This window comes from Nymphaea colorata, chromosome 11, assembly GCF_008831285.2.
Source record: "Nymphaea colorata isolate Beijing-Zhang1983 chromosome 11, ASM883128v2, whole genome shotgun sequence".
NCBI lineage: Eukaryota > Viridiplantae > Streptophyta > Magnoliopsida > Nymphaeales > Nymphaeaceae > Nymphaea > Nymphaea colorata.
In genome coordinates this window covers 18,835,260-18,854,301 of record NC_045148.1, presented here as the reverse complement: position 1 = coordinate 18,854,301, position 19,042 = coordinate 18,835,260, and the positions used below count along the sequence as shown (strand labels likewise).

General features: G+C 37.9%; 2 protein-coding genes across 2 annotated transcripts; both read left to right on the top strand.

Annotated features, from left to right (window-relative positions):
• The first annotated feature begins 7,155 nt into the window (after nt 1-7,155).
• LOC116263630 (uncharacterized) lies at nt 7,156-13,136 on the top strand. The gene is made up of 3 exons (XM_031643363.2): nt 7,156-8,052; nt 8,695-8,814; nt 13,020-13,136. The coding sequence occupies exons 1-3, from the start codon at nt 7,639-7,641 to the stop codon at nt 13,134-13,136; spliced, it is 651 nt and encodes a 216-aa protein (XP_031499223.1). The 5' UTR covers nt 7,156-7,638.
• LOC116263818 (GABA transporter 1) lies at nt 13,021-18,127 on the top strand. The gene is made up of 7 exons (XM_031643607.2): nt 13,021-13,558; nt 13,692-13,922; nt 15,427-15,524; nt 15,655-15,841; nt 16,228-16,358; nt 17,013-17,249; nt 17,445-18,127. The coding sequence occupies exons 1-7, from the start codon at nt 13,459-13,461 to the stop codon at nt 17,823-17,825; spliced, it is 1,365 nt and encodes a 454-aa protein (XP_031499467.1). The 5' UTR covers nt 13,021-13,458; the 3' UTR covers nt 17,826-18,127.
• The last annotated feature ends 915 nt before the right edge of the window (nt 18,128-19,042 follow it).

Genomic DNA, 19,042 nt, shown 5'->3' with positions numbered 1-19,042 from the left:
CCAAGGGGACTTGGTTTTGTAACTCAAGACTTTGACTACAAGAACAAGTATGAACATGACCCGACTCACACCCTTCTCAAGTGGACTATGTTTTGTAACTTGAGACTTTACTTGACCATATCCTTATGGCACGTTTGAATACTTTCATGAACAGGGACTACATTTTTTCTCATGGGAATTGGCATATGAAATATTTATTTTTGTCTTATGGACGTAGTATAACTGATCATATTGGTAGCCGATGAAAGCTTGGTCATTCTTGTAAGTACTACTTTTTGAATTGTAAACAGTGGTAGTATGACACTTTAGTTGACGAGTGTATGCTTCTGCTCACCCGAATGACACATTTATTCTTGCTAAATTGTCAATTTATTAAGGAGGGTATACTGGCAACTCGAACGGAAAAGATCTAAAAACATGTAGCAATGTGTGGAGATGGGAATGATAGTGTAGAGAGGATGGCATGACGAAGTCTTGGCAAGAGGACTTGGTCCTACCGTAGCAGATGAAAGCTTAGTCATTCTTGTAAGTACTACTTTTTGAATTGTAAATGGCGGTAGTATGACACTTTAGTTGACGAATGTATGTTACCCATTTATTCTTGCTAAATTGTCAATTTATTAAGAAAAGTACACTGACAACTCGAATCAAAAAGATCTGAAAACATTGTGTGGAGATGAGAATAAGAGCGTAGAGAGAATGGCATGACTGAGTCTTGGCAAGAGGACTTGGTCCTATCGAGTCTTCCCAAGAGGACATGTTGTGTGTTTGATTAAGGAGAGCGTGTGTGGCACGCTCAGGTGTTCATAAGGGCAAATATATCTCAAAGATTGAGACAGAATGCTACGTTTTGGAAAAAAATACCGTCTATGAGGTGGCATGGAATAGACGTTTTAATTATGAAATGAAGTGTTTTGTGGAGGAGGAGGCCTATGCACACAACATTACAAAATATTCCATTTTTTTTTTCCGTGGAATCTGATGACAATCCGTTGCATGACTTTTTGACCAACAAACACACAAGGGTGCTCGTACATTTTTATTCTTGACAATGGTAGAGCTAGACATTTTTATCGAAGGGTACTACTATTCAATTTCTAGATTTTTAAGGGACAACATATCAATGTATTTAGAAGACGAATTATCTCTTTTGAAATCACACTGAAAACGAGTTTCATATATCGCTGTTCTTTGGGAATTAATAATTTATTTTATGGAGGCTAAAATCCACAGGGATATCATGTTTTGCTCTAAGAAATATTATGCATGGTGTTCATAGTTCTACATGGTCACATAATATTTCAAAACAGAAAGCACTGCATTTTTGAAATATGCACTACAAGAACATGAATTCTAACAGTAAAAACACGATCTTAGCATTGGACATAATCGCCTTGTATCGTCTTTAACAACAAAAAAACATGGCATTCTTGTTTTTGAACATTTTAAGAACATAATATTCTTTTTATCAAACACCTTCTAAAAAATAAAAACAAAATTTGCTTTTAGATTGAGTTCTCAACTAGACTCTAACATGCAACACATATTCCAAACATTTAGATACTTTTTGGGCATACTCTCCCTCCAACACCTGTCTCTCTCCAGGTAAAATAAATAATATCCGCAGTGCTCTTGGCCCGAAAGGTATAACATAGTTGGTTGGCTTACTATCGACGTGTCATCAGTGTTCGTGTTCGATTCTTATGGATGGAACTCCTTTAAACTACAAATGGCGGCAGTGCGACACTTAAGTTGAATAATATAACGTATGGTCACCCAGGTCTCTAAGTAGCTTGGACCTCAATGCAGGAGGAATGGGAGGGCTTCATCCTTTCACTTGGATGATAAAATTCTCTCTTGTTCACTCGAAAATATATGTATATATATATATCTATCATGAGCGGTGAGATTACCTTTTGCTCACTTGAAAAGATATGCACACACACCTATATATATATATACATATATATATATATATATATATAACGATTCAAATTAAGGCAAGTACGCAGCATCAATTAATGGCGCCTTGGACATTATAAAGGAAGGTCAAACCTATCGTTTTATATCATATGGGCCCCGTCAAACTCTGCAACTCGATTACATACTTACAGACTGTAGTTCAGTGCCTTTTAGAGTTTATTGCCTCCAGTTGTTTTCACCAAAATTAACTGCTTAACATAAATGGGGCATCTACATGGTTGAATTGATGAGAATTGACCTTTGGCTCGTCCGCATGCATACGAGTTATATGTTAATACTTAAAAAGCTCAGGGTTGTGAAAACAACACTGTTTTATATATAGGAATATTCGTTGCTTACCATAGTTTACATGTCCAGCAGCTGCAACGTATTTACATGGAGGAAATTAGTGGGACAAAGTCAAAAGAGTTAAATTTAGTACTAAAAATTCAAGAGGCAATGATACATGGTCATGCCATGAATAGTCTTTTCCATAAGTTTCAGGATCAAAATAACCATCTATATCACTCATTTCACTCAAGTGGTTTCTTCCATAAGTTTCACTTGATCCCAATGGCACTCATGCATGCAACTGAAGTATCCAATAAGTAGTTAAAATTAGCCAAGAAACTTGCAACATCCTCCTTTTCTTTGTATTTCCTTCTAATTTCTCTTTGTTGTCTCCTCATGTCCCCGCACGTATTTAGTCAAGAGGCACCAAGATGGGTGCAGAGAAAGGTTATACATTTTTGTGTTCTTAAAGCTTGAAATGACCAAAATACCCCTGTATCCATTTTAAAAACACTGTTTCATAAGGGCAATAATTGAAAAGGTTTTTTTTGGTAAAATGACTGAAGCACCCTTTGACTTTCTTAAGAAAAAAAACGAAATGCCCTCCGCTCGTATATTTGGGCCGAAACATGCAATCACAGAGTTGGGTGAGCTACAAGGAGAATATGAAGGGTTCCAAGTAAGGCTGGGGATCGAGCCGGGTACCTGTTTTACCCAGCCTGACTCGAGTCCGACTCTTTATTGGGCCCTGCCAACTCGCCAAGTTGAAGTTCTTTCTGCCATTTTGTTGCCTGAGCTTTTTCATGTTGCCATCGTTGTGCGACTTAGTAATAAGAGTTTGCCTTCATCAAAATTTTCTAAATAAATCAAAGGAATCTTGCTCCCTTTTTCTAAATTAATACGTGGAAGTGGAACTTGAGAGACCCCAAACGCCACCTTTTTCAATTTTTTGTATGCTTTGACCGAGATATTGGTGTGGCTTGGACCTAAGTTTGTGCCTTGAACTAGCCATTTATATGTCACAATTTGGGATATAAATAAGAAAGGGAAGGACTAAATTTTCAAAAGTGTGTAGCACTAGTGGCTAAGCATGCATCCATGGTTTTCTTTTCTCTTATCGAATCTAAAGCAGAAAGCAATGTAAAAGCGCGTAGCCAAAGGTTGCTAATTAAGTTGGTCTGTGACTTCGGACCCACCTGATCTTTAAGGCGCAGTGGCCGCCAGCAAGGTTCGATCCTTCGAAAGATTTCCCCAAAAAAAGATTCACCTACAACGCCAATACCAACAATGTTGCAATTATGAGGGAAGTTGCAAATTTAATATGCAACTGCTCACTTTGTTCTTTAAAAAGGACTGTGTTTATACCTGTCTCAAACTGCACCCATTAAAGTTTCACACTGTGTGCTTGGGTTATGTGCCAGTGTCAGTTACTTTGTGAGCCACAGAAAGTTGCAAATTAATACTCAACCGCTAAAGCTATCCCTTGTTCTTTCCCTTTCATAGTTCAAAGAACTTGTTTTGATGTTAAATTTGAGCTTCTAATTTCTGAACTCCTCGCTTTTGGTGCAATGGGTAGTCACAATTCTTCAAATTTTATGAGCATCTCTTCAGTGGCAAGAAGTTTGGAATCGGATCAGATATACCCTTAACCACATTCATTTTTTCAGATATTCACATGTTCAGATTTGAATTCGGATGAAGAAAAGTCCCATTTGACCAGAGTCCGAAATAATTTGATCTATATCCGATTTTTATATTCATGTTCGAATCTGATTCCAAATTTGAACCAAATCTGGCCAACTTTCAAAACGTACGCGTGTTGGATATATGATATTTGTTTAAAACTAAATCCGATCTGAATCAAAATCCAATCAGATATTTACATACATCCGAATCCGACCAGACACTCGTTGTGAATGGGCCAAAAACATTGTGATTTATGAACCGTTGATATTATTTTATATGTCTTTTACTACAAGATTTTTTTGGGAGTTTCTTGGGTTAGACCTTGCTTGTGAATGCAAACCCTATGATTTATGAAACTATAGTAATTCAAATGAAATTGAACCGTTTATTTAATGAGATAACAACCATTTTACATTTTGATGTACTTATAATAGAAGAAAAATGTTGCTTGTTTCAAAATAAAGTAAGTTGATCAAAGTGGATTTCCAAATCCAGGATTACTTTATACTTTGGTTCAAGATGCACTCTAAGAATCAGTTGATCATGAACGATCCTGGTATTATTTGGTATGATTGAGATCTTTTACCATCCAGATCTGGAAAATTTCTTGCTTACACTGCACTCTAGCTAGTTGCCATTGCTACGGCGAAGTCAATGCTAGCATAAACACAGTCACGTGAAAACTTCTTATTAAATGGCCTGGAAGGTGCAGTAAAGCGAATTGAATAAAGAAAAAAAAGGAAAGGAAACACTCTGGTTTCACATCTAAAGATTGGTAATTAAATAAAAAATGGAGTACTGCTTGGGACCGGCATGAATCGACCTAGCTGTTCTAATAAAATCAGTGGCAAACCAGATCTTAATTATTTTTAAAAATATTTTAAGATTTTTTGTTTTAATTATTAAATATTTTTTTTCATTGTTATTTATTTAAACAATATTTATTTTAATATTCTTGGTCGATCGAAGTGGTCTATTGGCCGGCTGTCCAATTTTTATGACACTGCATGCATGGGACCATTCACATGAGAAGAGCTCGCATTCAATTTTTCTTTTTCAAGAATGTGACTGCACATAAACAGAGTGAGGCTTGGCCTTCCATGCATCTAAAAGAGAACATTGTATTCTGTATAGGGGAATGTGATGGTGGATTATAATGACCCAACTGACAACAAGTCTGTATTTTACAAATGTACATAAGAGCCGAAATCCTCTAGATCTCCTTCCCCCTTGCCTTGGGTTGAGAGCTGCTTCAATGTTGATCAACTTTGATATAGAACAAAGTCATAAAACACATATATATATATATATATATATATATATATATATATATATATATATATATAGAGAGAGAGAGAGAGAGAGAAAAAGAGAGAGTTTTTGTCCAAGCTCGCAATATCCCTAAAGGGGTTATATATATATATATAGAGAGAGAGAGAGAGAGAAAGAGAGAGAGAGAGAGTTTTTGTCCAAGCCAGCAATATCCCTAAAGGGGTATTTGGCAACAAAAGTACTAATGCAGTGTTGCAATGAATCTGCCTCAAAAATTGTAATAGATTCAAGTAATACTAGAATGTAGTGTTTCATAAATCTTTCAAAATTGAAAAAGATTCATGAAACACCCAAGTTTGCTGTAGGAGATGTACTAATAAAAAGTTATAGGATTTTATTTATGCTGGCAAAACCGCACAATATTGGCTCCAAAACACATGTATCAAATTAGCACTTACGATCTTTTGGAGGAAAAATTCTTCATTCTCATAATCTTTTAAGAGAGTTCAACTCAATCAAGTGAAGCACCGATGCGAAGTTGTGGAACTATCTAAATGCCTGCATCTAGATAATCATGCGTTTACCACATATTTATATGCTAAATAAGTAACAAATTACTATTAAGTAACGTTATATATAAAACGTACAGAAAATCACAAATGTTTGCCTTCATCTATAATTAAGAATCGGAGACAGTCGTAGCTTTCTTTTCGGATGAAATACACTGTGCACATGGATTTTGGTGGTAGCAAATATTTTTTGCTTGCTCTTGCCTTCCATGTGCACTCACGCACATGCATTTTGATTAGTATATACAAAGCTAGATTATGAATGTGGAAATATCAAAGGTGGACTTTTCTCTTCCCTTATACTATTGATGAAATATGAGACTTTGATTTACAATCAACAAAATTAAGAGTATACTGTATAGGAAAACAATTATATATATATATATATATATTACAGGTCTCTCCATGTTCAACAACAAGCAATATTTCTGAGGAGAAAAATATTATAGTTTTAAATGGTAGTTGTTGGAATCTGTTCTCGCTTTATGACATACAATGAACACTCTTTTATGAAAGGAGGAAGGAGATACGATAGTGCAGTGTGCTAACAATGTAGAGTGATGGCACAAAAAATTGAAAGGTTGTAACTTTGACTACAATCAATATGTTTATAATTTTTGCACTTACTCTGTGTATGTGTTTCATGAATGTTGCGTAGACTCGTGATAATGAAATATATGAACCAAGTAAACATGTTAACTAATTTTGAGTTATGTGATTTATTTTTTCCAGTTATAAGACAAATTTCCTTTCACTTTTTTAAAAACAACTTTACATATAGAACCATGTGAACAATCGAATTGATAAAACGAGTTATAATAGGTTGACATAATCCCCATATTTATTCAATTCACATACTAAGAAAGAAGGTTGTGTGACACCACAAGCACACAGACACATATAGAATTCAAATATGCCAGATGCCAACGTTGTTGGAGACTAAATATTACAAATTTGTTCCTGAAAAGCATTGGTGACTACTTACCCCTTTACACTTTTTTGATTAATGTGACATATAAAAACGGAATATACTTAGAATCTCGATACTATAAAGAGGCATGCTACCGACCGCTTTAAAAAAATGAACTTTTTTTAATATGATCAGCTACGGAGTTCTTTTCTATGTTTTTTTTTTTTACAAAAAAACGAAACACGCTTGCAATCCCTTATGAAGGACTTCCCAATTTAAATCAGGACACACTGAAACTTGGTGAAAGCTCATGCTTTTCAATATTCTTTTTAAAAATGTTTTTTTTTTCACTTCTTACGCAAATGGAAGGTCACATTGTCATTTTACTTTTCATAAGACAAATTTTTAATGTAGGCTAGAGATCAATGAGAAAGGTAGATGGTACAAGTTTATTTGGCTGTTCTATCGAGATCGAGACTTGTAAGAAAGAAAGAAAAGCGTGACTTCAAGCTTGAGAATATGGGCAGAAGATTGTCCCACCAACAAAAATTTGTCTCAATTTTTAAACTGATTGAGCATGGATTCTTCATTCTTTTGAAATTCTTTTCTTCAAACTTCGTGTTTGTATATATTTCATATCGTTTTAGAAAAATTCAAATGTTTTTCTTTCTTAATGCAAATTCAATTGGGCCGATCTTCTGATCTGAAGCACTACAGAATGTACACGTGAAGCTCCCATCTGCGGACAGCTGCTTCTTGAAGCTTCTTCCAACTCCTAGTTCTGCAACACTCGTCAACTTTCCAGCGTCTTCCAGACCCGAAACTCCTCACGCATCGGCGACATAAAGAGCAACGAGCTCCCACCATCTGCTTTCTCAAGGTGCAGCGATCTCTAGTTGGTTTTTAGTCGACCGAGGAATCAAGAGTAATAGCGAGTTATTATCAGCCATGGACCAACCAGCGAACCAGACGGTGACGTTCAGGATGGTGAGCAAGGACGAGGAGGGGAAGAAAAGGGTGGAAAAGAAGGAGGTGGACACCCACGACCGGGACACCCTGCGGTACCTCCAGAAGAAGATGGTGGACAAGGGGCTTCAGCGAATGGAGCGCCACCCACGCGACGGTCTAAGCCTGGACCCTCCCCCTCCCAAGGCGGGCCACGGCGGCAAATTCACCTGGGAAGGCCCCGCCGACATCGCCGAGAACGAGCTCTCCGCGCCCGCGGCCATCGACGAGGGCGACCCCAACTACGTGGACGACAGGCGAGAGGCGGAGGCGGAGGCGGAAGCGGTGGGACTGGTGGTAGGGGAGGTGGACGTGGCGAAGGCGACGGAAGTGAAGGAGGGCGTCTCCAGGATTGAGGTGCGCCCTCCTCTTTAGGTGTAATGTAATACGCGGAGGTTCCTCGCCTTCTGTCTCGCTCTCTCTGTCAAAATCTCAAACAGTTGGCGTGCGTGAGGAAGGCTCCTACTTTTGTACTTCCCTGTGTTTGTACCCTGTACTTGAATATAGCAGAAAGAAACGAGAAAAATTTGAGAACAATGTGTTCCTGTTTGAGGGTGATGATGTGCTCAATAAAAGTATGTGCGTCACGCATCAGATGAGTGTGTGCGAGAGCAAGGAGTCAGTAGATGCATTAAAATAACTCGAGAAGATCTTCATATATCTAAAAGATTCATAAAAACAATATGAAAAGCCTGCAGCTTTGATAACCTCATTCACGAGCTCGAGCTTCTTTGTGTACTTTGTCTTGAGCTTTGTCCTTGTTCTTGGTGTTGTCGCTTTTCCCTGCTTGGAAATGGCAGCACTTCTGGGGATGGAAAAAGAAACGTAAAAAACTCTGCGAAGGTGATAATTAGCCACTCATCGTGAGGGTGGCAAGGAATGAGTAGATGAATACTGAATCAATCAGCTGAATTAGATTGGATTTTTTCAGTCGTTTGCTTTCTGCTTTTATTTTCTTGCCTTTACTACTGTTTAAGCATCAGTCTTAGTTGACTGCAGGGTCGAGGACTCAAAATTCCTATTCAGTACTGCATCGTAGTCTTGAGTTCGTCTAACACGAAGGCGCGCTTGTTTACATCCAGTAACCCAGTCTTGAACTCTCCTGATATGTGGCATTATGTAACTTGCTGTCAATTTCTAGTTTTTTTGCTACTGTTTCGATAGATCATGAACAATTACTTATGGTTTATGGTGGTTTGGAATGGAGGGTAAGTGAAAGATCCACGAATCCAGCTTTGCTAATTCTTCACAATATCATAGATGAAGTTGGCAATGCAATTCTATCCTAAAAGATACAAATCGGACACTACCAACCAGTAGCCTGCAATGGGCAGTTGCTTACAACAAATTTTTTATTTATTTTTACATAGATTTCGTGTAATTATTTACTTATTTATATATTTACTTATTTATATATGTTGTGTCCATTTAAAAATTAGAATTTATATAATAATGCCTCATAGCTAAAATTTTTTGATTTTGCCACTGCTACCAGCTGTTACCTTATCAAGGTTTATAACCCTTCGCCGTGGTTTGAATGTTTCATGCATGTATTAAAATATTCTATTGGTTCTTCGAAATACCAAAGTTGCTTGTGAATCATAAGGTGGTTCCAAACAATTTGTAGCGTTTACTATTCCGTAACTTTGAAACTAAGTTATGCTCTACCAAAATAGAACACTGGGAATTTATGAACCCAAAAATCAATTTTCTCTATAAGCATGAATTTTGTGTTTTGTGGAATGTATTTAGAGTTCTTTGCTAATTACGAGCTTTCACTTATACTTATTAATATGTATTTTAAATGTGTTACTTTTTTGTAAAAAAAAAAAAGAAGGTCTTGAAGCATGCTCTGAATCTTGAAGAAGAATGCTATAATTTCTTCAAGACAATAAAAAAATAGCCACTCACCTTAGAAAATAAAAAGGGTGCACGTGAATTTTTGTAAACTTCTACATACAGAAGAGGGGAATTTATGAAAAAAAGTTGACAATAATGCAATGAGCGTGCTCACAAAGTTGGACGTTGAATTGTTACCTCTGTTATTCTTATTCAATTTTGTTTAATTTCAACGGCACGACATGGATCTACACCATCGAAGTAGACTTGGGCATCGGGCCGAGTTGGGCTGGGCTGACCCGGATCGATATAAGTCGGGCCCGGGTTAGTCCAAAGCTCAAAACCTAAGCTTGGGTCCAGGCTTGATACCCGATGCCCGAGTTTAGGTCTGGCTCGATTAAAATAAAAATAATGTTTTTTTAAATTGAAAGATGGTTGTCACTTATCAGAATTTGAGCTCTTTCACGATTTTGTGGCAAGTGGGAATTTTTGTGAGTTTCATTTTGAAGGCCTCGATAAAAAAAAAGAGTCATAAGGAAAAATGTATTTTTTTGTTGAGTAATTTTAATTTCTATGCCGACCAATCGGTAGGGTGCCTTTTGAGCGTACCCTATCTATTTTAGTCTTTATTCCCCTCTACTTAGCTAGTTGGCACTAATAAAAGTTTAAGTCCGTAATTAATTTGACATTCGAATATCTCAATTATCCAAAAAACGAAGCTAAATTGTTAGAATGAAATTCAGAAAACAAACTAAACACCATGCAGGTTATAATTAACTGGTAAGAATTAGAGAGAGCATCAAAGTTGAAGACCCTAAATAAATGAAGTCTTAGACCTGTCACTCTATTGTGTAAGCTTTTCTCATAGTGTTGCTCTTGATAGAGCTTGTAGTTAGACTTAGCGACAGTTCACATTTATTATGGAAAAAATTTCAAATATATATGCATATATAAAATCTTACAAGTGAATCAGAGGCTAATCCCACTGATTGAGTGAAGGCCGAAGTCTATTCTTTCATCCGCCCGTTTAGGGTCTAGGACTACTTTCAAGAGGTATTGCCCCCATTGTGCTTTAGTGTCAAGATTGCATGCACACTGCAGTACATACAACAAATATGCACACAAAAAAAAGAAAAAAAAAAAGAAAAGTGTAGGCATTTTAGGATATTTTTTTTATAAAAGGATGTACATTTTAATTTTTTCAATATTTTAAAAATTTCCTTTTTAGCATTTCAAAAGTCTCTTTTTTTTAACCTTACAAAGACATTTCAGTCATTATATACCACTGTGTATGCTAAGGAATGTGCACTTAACTAGCATCATTTGGTGTCACTTCATCTTGCAGTATAGAGAATTGATCTCGTGGTAATTCAAAATAAAGTCTTGCAGTATAGAGAGTTGATCCGCTCACCAACCCCGCTCCATCCGGCTTCATCCTTGTAAACAAATATGCACTTTTTTTCATAAAATATTACTGAGTTTTTCTATCATTATTTTTCCGTATCAAAGCCGCACTAGATCCAGTCACATCGTCCATTCGTCAACTCCCACAGCCTTGATTGCCACTTCCATGGCTGCTGCTATTAACGATCACCATCATAATCGTTATCAGCAGTGGAGCAAATCTGATCAGATCATGACTATCACCACTGTGACTGGCAATTTCAGTATCCACAGCGCTCATGGTGGCAGACATACACACAGGGAAGACGCATATAAGCTTGGACCTCTCTATCTTTCTCCACATGGAACAGATGATACAAAGAAGGGAGAGAACAACGTCCGCGTACAAGATGTGTCTGTGGTCTTCAAAATCTTTTTCAACAGTTCTATTTTCCGGTCATCTTTTCTCAGATACGCCATTTTCGACGGCTACGCTGCCTCCCCATGTCACTGTCGACCTCTCTGCTGACGTTTTCCATGTTTTCTGATTAATGACTCCGATTTCTTGTGCTTGTCTTCTAGTCACCAACCCTTATTCCGAAGATCAAGAATTCAAATATGAGGCGCTAAATGCTGAGAATCTTTTGTAAACTATATGCCCAACTTGTCTGTGGTCGTGAACATGGATTGTATTTTTTTCCTTTCCTGAGATCCAACTGTGCATGACAAAACTGCAACTGCTGCGTTTAGTCCAAGATGAGCCACCATTTGTTTGCTGGAAGCATTCGATCTGCCCAATTAATTTTAGCTTACAATGTATATCTTAATCAAAATCAGCGAGCTAAAGACCACAGACTCTTAAGTTTTGTGCTATCTACCCACCTAGCCAAGTGCAGCAACAAGGTCCAACCATTTGCTGGAGACTCGTAATCCTTATATCACTTCGAATGTTTGTGTTTGAGATCCGAGACTGATTTGAGATCCCGAATCCATAGAGTAAACAAACACCAGATGGTACCATCATGTAAAAAAGTATGTTTGAGATCCTCAGTATATGGCAAAAACCTCAGGAGATGTGACTTCAAATTCTCGGATCTGATATCCCCAGCAATCTCAAATTATCTCAGATCTCATATCCTGGGTAAACAAATGCCCCCTCAGCGAATCCGTCTCGACATGCCGCTTGGAGACACGACACGTTGTTTTCACCAAAAATGGATTGCAGGACATAGTTGACAAGCATGGCAGTTTGCGTGGCGTCCTGAAAGTAAACAGCCTATGTAGATAAGGCAATGTTTTACTTGGGAGAAGTCGTCTCTGGACCAGGGCAGTACAGGAGCTTCTTCATGGCAGGTTTGAATGTGAAAGTCCTTTGCATAAGACATTCAAAGGAGATTCTAGGAAGGCCGTGTTCTTTCACACCTTCTGCCTGCAATCAATTATAAGAAAGCAACCTTCCAGTTGGGTGGTGGGCCTGATTCAGTGCCGACCTGAATCAAGACCAAGACTTTTAGGATTCTCATATAATAATATGAATCAGGATGAGCCGTGAAGCTAGAACCTCGAAGCTATAATGGTATCACGGTGGTGATTTTGTGCCAAAAGTAGTTTCCCCTAAGTAAACATTTCAAAGAATATAAATATGAAAGGAAAATGTAATGGTACCATAAAACTTAACTTACAGTTACTCATTTTTTATTTAGTTATGAAACTACACATAGAATTTGAATGCATTAGTAATTGGTGTGATGAGGTTCGTAATAAGAATCGATTGTGCGGAAGAGACATTCAAAGAGGTCAACCTTATCATTGTTGCTCCTTCCTAAACATGCTTAATAAAAGTGCTTTCGATAAGAAATTTTAAACAAAAACTCTTTCCCACAATTCCAGCATAGTTGAAGAAAATTGTTCTAATGATCAATATGGAATTTGGGGTTCAACAAGCTTTCTTGGACTAAGGTTGCAAGGCTGGATATTGGTTTTTGTGATTACAATCATTTAAATATTTTTTTATTTTTATAAATAGAATTACAAATTAAAGTCATTGAATATAATTGTGCAGATAAAATACTTAAAATGACATACTTATACCACCTGATCAGGAAGTTTTGGGCCTCTGCAGAGAAGGGATTCAGTCATCTGCTATCTTTCGGAAGTCATCCTCAGAAAGGAGATTGGTGGAAGTTTTGTATCAAAATGAGGTTCTGCAGACGACGTAACTAGCAAAATTGGGGATCCCTTCTTGAAGGTCGCGATTCATAGGTCCCACTGATCATCAACATGTGTGCCAACATGGCGCGATCACCAAAAGGAATGGTCAAAACACGAAAACTCTCTCTCTCTCTCTCTCTCTCTCTCTCCAAAAAAGGCATCAAGTGTAGACGGCAGCCATTCCCAACGAGACAAGAAGCTTTTCTTCTTCTTCTTCTTGTTCTATATAGACAGCTGGATTAGTTCATTACAAGGCCAAAGATATTTGGAAGCTTTCCTGCATTATAGCTTCAGCTCATCATACCTCTCTCTGCCCCCAAAAGCTGAAGCATGGAAGACAAGCAGAAAAGGGCAGGTGAAATACGGGAAGAAGGAGCCACCGGCGGCCAGAAATTAGACGCCGGCGCCCTCTTTGTGCTCAAATCTAGAGGTATACATACCTCCCCTTTCTTCACATCTTTTCCTCCTGTACTATTAGTTGGCCGGGATTCACAAGAATCCCTGTTTCTTCAATTGGTTTCATTCGTAACATGGTGGGTGATTGTTGTGAATGGCTGATGAAGGCTCGTGGGTGCACTGCGGCTACCATCTCACGACCTCCATCGTTGCTCCGCCGCTGCTCAGCCTCCCCTTCGCCTTCGCGACGCTCGGATGGGCGGCCGCCGTCGCCTGCCTCACCCTCGGCGGCCTCGTCACTTTCTACTCCTACAACCTCCTGTCTCTGGTGCTGGAGCACCACGCCGCTCTGGGGAATCGCCATCTTCGCTTCAGGGACATGGCCAACGACATCTTAGGTAAGCTCTTTCAATAATCAAAGGCCAAGCAAGGAGAACAATGTCCGGTGCTTCTTCTGACTCGGAATATTGGCAGTAGATGTCAGTGTAATTAGCGTCTGTGGCACTGTGCAACAGAGCGAAACGATTATGATATCCGCCGGTGTAGAGATTGTATCGTCCGTATCGGTCCATGCCGTCCCAGATTCGCCGGTACAGGAAAACTAGTGGCTATCGAACCTACGTGTGTGAGATGAGATATAATGGGAATGGTTTGGTCCACTGATTTTGAGGAGATCATAAGGTGGTGATTAATTTGAAAAAAAATAGAAAATTTTTAAGAGATTGAAACACCCAAGTGAGGCAATGGATCTCCAAACTCGTTTGTTTTTTCCTTTGAAGTATATTTCCATCTCCAAAAATTATCACTGCATTTCTACTTTTTTTTTTTCAATTTAATTTCCGCCAAATATGACATATAAAAAGATATGATAGCTGTGATAAAAACCTTTTTTTTGCTACCTGACAAGTGTAACTAGTAGATAAAAGACAACTTTGGTAAGAGACACAAATTAGACCACTTAAATTTGTGTTGAAATTGTTTTAAACAAAATGTGAACATCCTTATATTTATAAACAAGTTACTTTATAAAAGAACTGATTTTTCTACTATCACAATTTTGATGGTATAAGAGTTGTTCATTTTTTATTATTCAACAAATATTATTAAAATAATAATATGACTGATTTAATATATATTCCTCATCAAATCACTCTTAAAATCATATTTATAAAGTTAGATTACAAAACAGAACACTCTAATGATGATTTTGAGTGGCCCCTGGTCTGGTTACTTGCCAATCCCTCTCTGATACTATATTAATATAATGAAAACTATTTTTATTCTTTAATTACTTTTTTTGGCACCCGATACAGTTTGATACCGTACCGGCTGTAATATGACTTCGAGTCCGATATTTACTACATTAATAAATGGTCACAGCGAGCTCCTGTGTTGCAACGGCTTGAGTAAATGACCGTCTCATATCTTTCTTATTTTACTTTATCCTGAACAAATTTAATCATACAAATTTAGTTTTGATGATTTGACAACAACCCAACTTTCAATCTTGTTTTGCTATATTTTGCTATATATATATATATATATATATATTTTAAAGTAAAGAATATGTTTGCCACTTTTATGACTATTGATCACCACTGAAATTCTGTAAACTCCGGTAGACTTCGGATTGTGGCAAGTCAAAGGCCGATTACATCAACTCGTCCATATAGACATGATCTTAATTTCTTTGTTTGGCATACCTTTCTAATATTAAAATTTTCAGAGTGGTGGTAAATTAGCATGTTGGTATGTTGTTTATGAATTTGACCTTCCATGGTTGGAGATCAGGGTTCCAAGCAGTCCGAATTTGGTTTTAAGTATCTAAAGTACCAAACCCAGTTCCGGTCCGGCCTCTAATTCATTTTGATCTTCTCGGCTCTTTCCGATCATCTTTTTCAGGGCCAAGATGGGGACGGTTCTTCGTCGGTCCTCTTCAATTTGCAGCGTGCTTCGGAGCCGTTGTTGGCAATATTCTCCTGGGCGGCCAAAGCATGAAAGTGTGTGCTCAAACTTTCTCTTGATTCCTTGTCCTGATCTCGGCTTTGTTTTTTTTGCCTTCCTCTGTTTCCGTTTGTAGATTTATGTATACATTGATTTTGGTTTTCTTTGCTCTGTTTCTTTTTGTAGTTCATTTATGTGCTTTACAATCCAAATGGGACGATGAAGCTTTATGAGTTCGTAGCCATACTTGGCGTCGTGATGGTGGTCTTGACACAGATGCCTTCATTCCATTCCCTACGGCACATCAACCTTGTGTCTCTCTTTCTCTGCCTCGCTTACAGCGCCTGCGCCGCGTCCGGCTCCATTTATTCTGGCAAGTCCTTTAGGCTGTTTGTTTCTTTCTTGGGTGTTCACACGCCGGAGTTCTTATATAGATGTCGGATTTAGGCGAACCAACCACTGATCTTCACTCAGTAGGCTAGGCAAACTGTATTCTATTTAGATGGGCACAATCTATAGCTATGAGTTTTAAAACAAGGAGCCAACATGGTTGATTACTGGAGTAGGAATTCACTAGCTTCTACTGTAAGAGTAGAAGCACCCATCACTCCTAGGACACAACTCAAAACTTTGAGTGTATTGGAGGAGTTTAGCTATGAAGAAGGATCCCTTTCCTTTCTATTTTTTCCCACTGTATCAGATAACTTGCTGCGTATGTTACTGACCTGGTTTATGTTGGTTACCTGAAATTCTCAACAGGACTCTCCGGCAAGGCTGGTCCCAGGGACTACTCGCGGACTGGCAACTCAGTAAGCCAGCTTTTCGGTGCCTTCAATGGTGTCGCCGTCATTGCTACCAGCTATGGCAATGGAATCATTCCAGAAATTCAGGTAATGAGTGTTTAATTCGGACTCAGCTACCTGGTGCTAATTGCTACACAGCCTAGATGTTCCCAAGTTCATGAACTCAGACCAACTTAATTTTAAGTTTACAATGGAGCTAAATTTGTTCGTAAGCAGAGGCCCATTTTTTGCCTTCTTAGCTAGCTTGGGTTTGGCAGACCTTACAGGTAGATGCATATTGAGCACTGGATTATTGGCATTTTTCAACTTGAAGGCTTTACGGCCAACCATAAGCTGAACTCAATTCTGTAATTCTCTTGTGGCTATCACTATATCCAATTAAATGGATGGTCCTTAGTTGGACTTGGGTTCAACTTCTGATCTGTATCTGATACATAATAATCAAATGCAAGTCCTTATCAACTGTAACATCTAGATTACTTAGCACTGCCCCGAGATGGAGCTTTTTGTTGTTAAGGCAGAGATATTAATTAAAATGCTAAAAAGGAAAAACTTTTAACCAATTCAATTTTCCATCCCCTACTGGTTCATTGAGGACACCTTTTAAATCCTGCAAATGGGATACGAACTCTAAGCTTATTAATATTGGGCGTATGAGTCCTTCCATTCGCCTACAAATTTGTACGTGTGCCCTCTTAAAATTTATGGCTTCACCGTTGATTCATATGCGTATAATTGCAGGCAACATTGGCGCCACCGGTGAAGGGGAAGATGATGAAGGGCCTGTTCATTTGTTACAGCGTTGTGGTGACTACATTCTTTAGCGTGGCGGTGTCTGGTTACTGGGCTTTCGGGAACAAGTCTCAAGGCAGCATCCTCAGTAACTTCATGGTGCAAGGGCAGCCCCCCCTTCTGCCCAGGAGCTTCCTCTTCTTCACTTACCTCTGCACCCTCCTCCAAGTTGTAGCCGTCGTTGTGGTGAGTCTCTAAGTTGATCGAAAATCTTTTCATCTTTTCATACATACCAACCATTATTTTCTGCTGGTAAAATCAGTGGAGCTAAGGCTCGAGTAAAACTTAAGCATGCTAGATTATGTTTGTAATTCTCTGCCGAAAGCAGTTTCCGTCTCTCCCTCTCTCTGAATTCACCATATTCGCATATATAAATGGCAGGTCTATCTGCAACCAACGAACGAAATTCTTGAAAGAAAGCTTGCAGATCCAAATAGTGGACAGTTCTCCATGAGAAATGTGATTCCTAGGGTCATAGCTCGCTCTTTAGCTGCCATTTTTGCTACCTTGATCGCAGCGATGCTGCCTTTCTTTGGAGATATAAACGCATTGATCGGAGCATTTGGCTTCATTCCCCTGGACTTCGTTCTTCCAATGATCTTCTATAATGTCACCTTCATGCCGTCCAAGAAGAGCACCTTGTTTTGGCTGAATACCATCATAGCAGCAGTGTTTTCTGCCATTGGAGTCATCGCTCTAGTGTCTGCTGTTCGACAGATAATACTGGACGCACATACGTATCGACTGTTCGCCAACTTATGAACAGTGTGGAGAAAGAAGAGGCAGATTTGATTGACGTTTACATGATGTGCATCTTTGATCGAAATGAACCGGCAGCTGCGGAGAGCATGTAATTTCCATTCAATTTGGTTTCCTATTTGTATTGTTCAAGGAGCTCCAGATCATAAGGAGCTTTGAGATCGGCTCCTCATTGTTTTGCTCTCTTTCATGGCTGTCTGAGTAATGCATCAAATTAAAACACAGAAACGCGAACCCGGGCAGAGATTCTGATGCTATTGTAATGGCGGATATTAGTGGCCAATGCATAATCTCGAGATGTTATATATTTGTCTCCTGATTGATTGTTCTTGTATCTGGTGAAGAATGGAAATTTTATTAATATTTACCAGGTTTTTTTTTTTTGAAAAATGTTCTTTTCAATCGTATAGTTCATGCTTTATTTGTAAATAAAAAAATATGTTGTATTTTATCCCTCATGATGAGGAAAACCTTCGAGAATATTTTTGGGTGTGCTTACTTCGAGAATATATCGTTAATTTAGTAGTCTTTGAATTATCTGATATCAGATGTCCCTTATGTAAAGCAATGGTCTCATGTGATAGCTGACTTCTTCTCATCCAATTTGGATCGGATATCCTTCAGAAAAAATTAGATATTAAAAAAATTTAATATTTGATTATGAAGAGATTACAACTGATCATATGTACATAAATATCTGATCAGATTCAGATTGTATTTAGTTTTAAATAAATATTTTATATCTAATGCTCCTACACTTTTTAAATCGGATAGATTCGATTCAAAATTAGATTCACATATGATTTTTCTTTGTTTGTATTTGAATATGAATTCAAATCTAAATATATAAATATCCAAAAGAGCGTGTACAATTAAGTATATATTTGACTTAAATCTAATCCTTTGACATCTGTAACTGAAACTTCCAACTTAGTCTAAGAAAGTTATGGAAAATATCTTACCTTTTCATTGCCCCAGTTTTCAACCTTCCTCCTGGTCTTGCAAATATATATATATATATATATATATATATATATATATATATATATATATATATATATATATTTGTGCGCCTGCACCTTTGGACACCATATGCTTTTTCTTATCAACACTGTCAATGAACAACATGAAACTGCTAAAATTGGTAAATTGAATGCTGCAAGATCATTTAGAACTTCTTATGAGTTGAAATTCTTAGTATGTTGTTCAGACAGCATTAT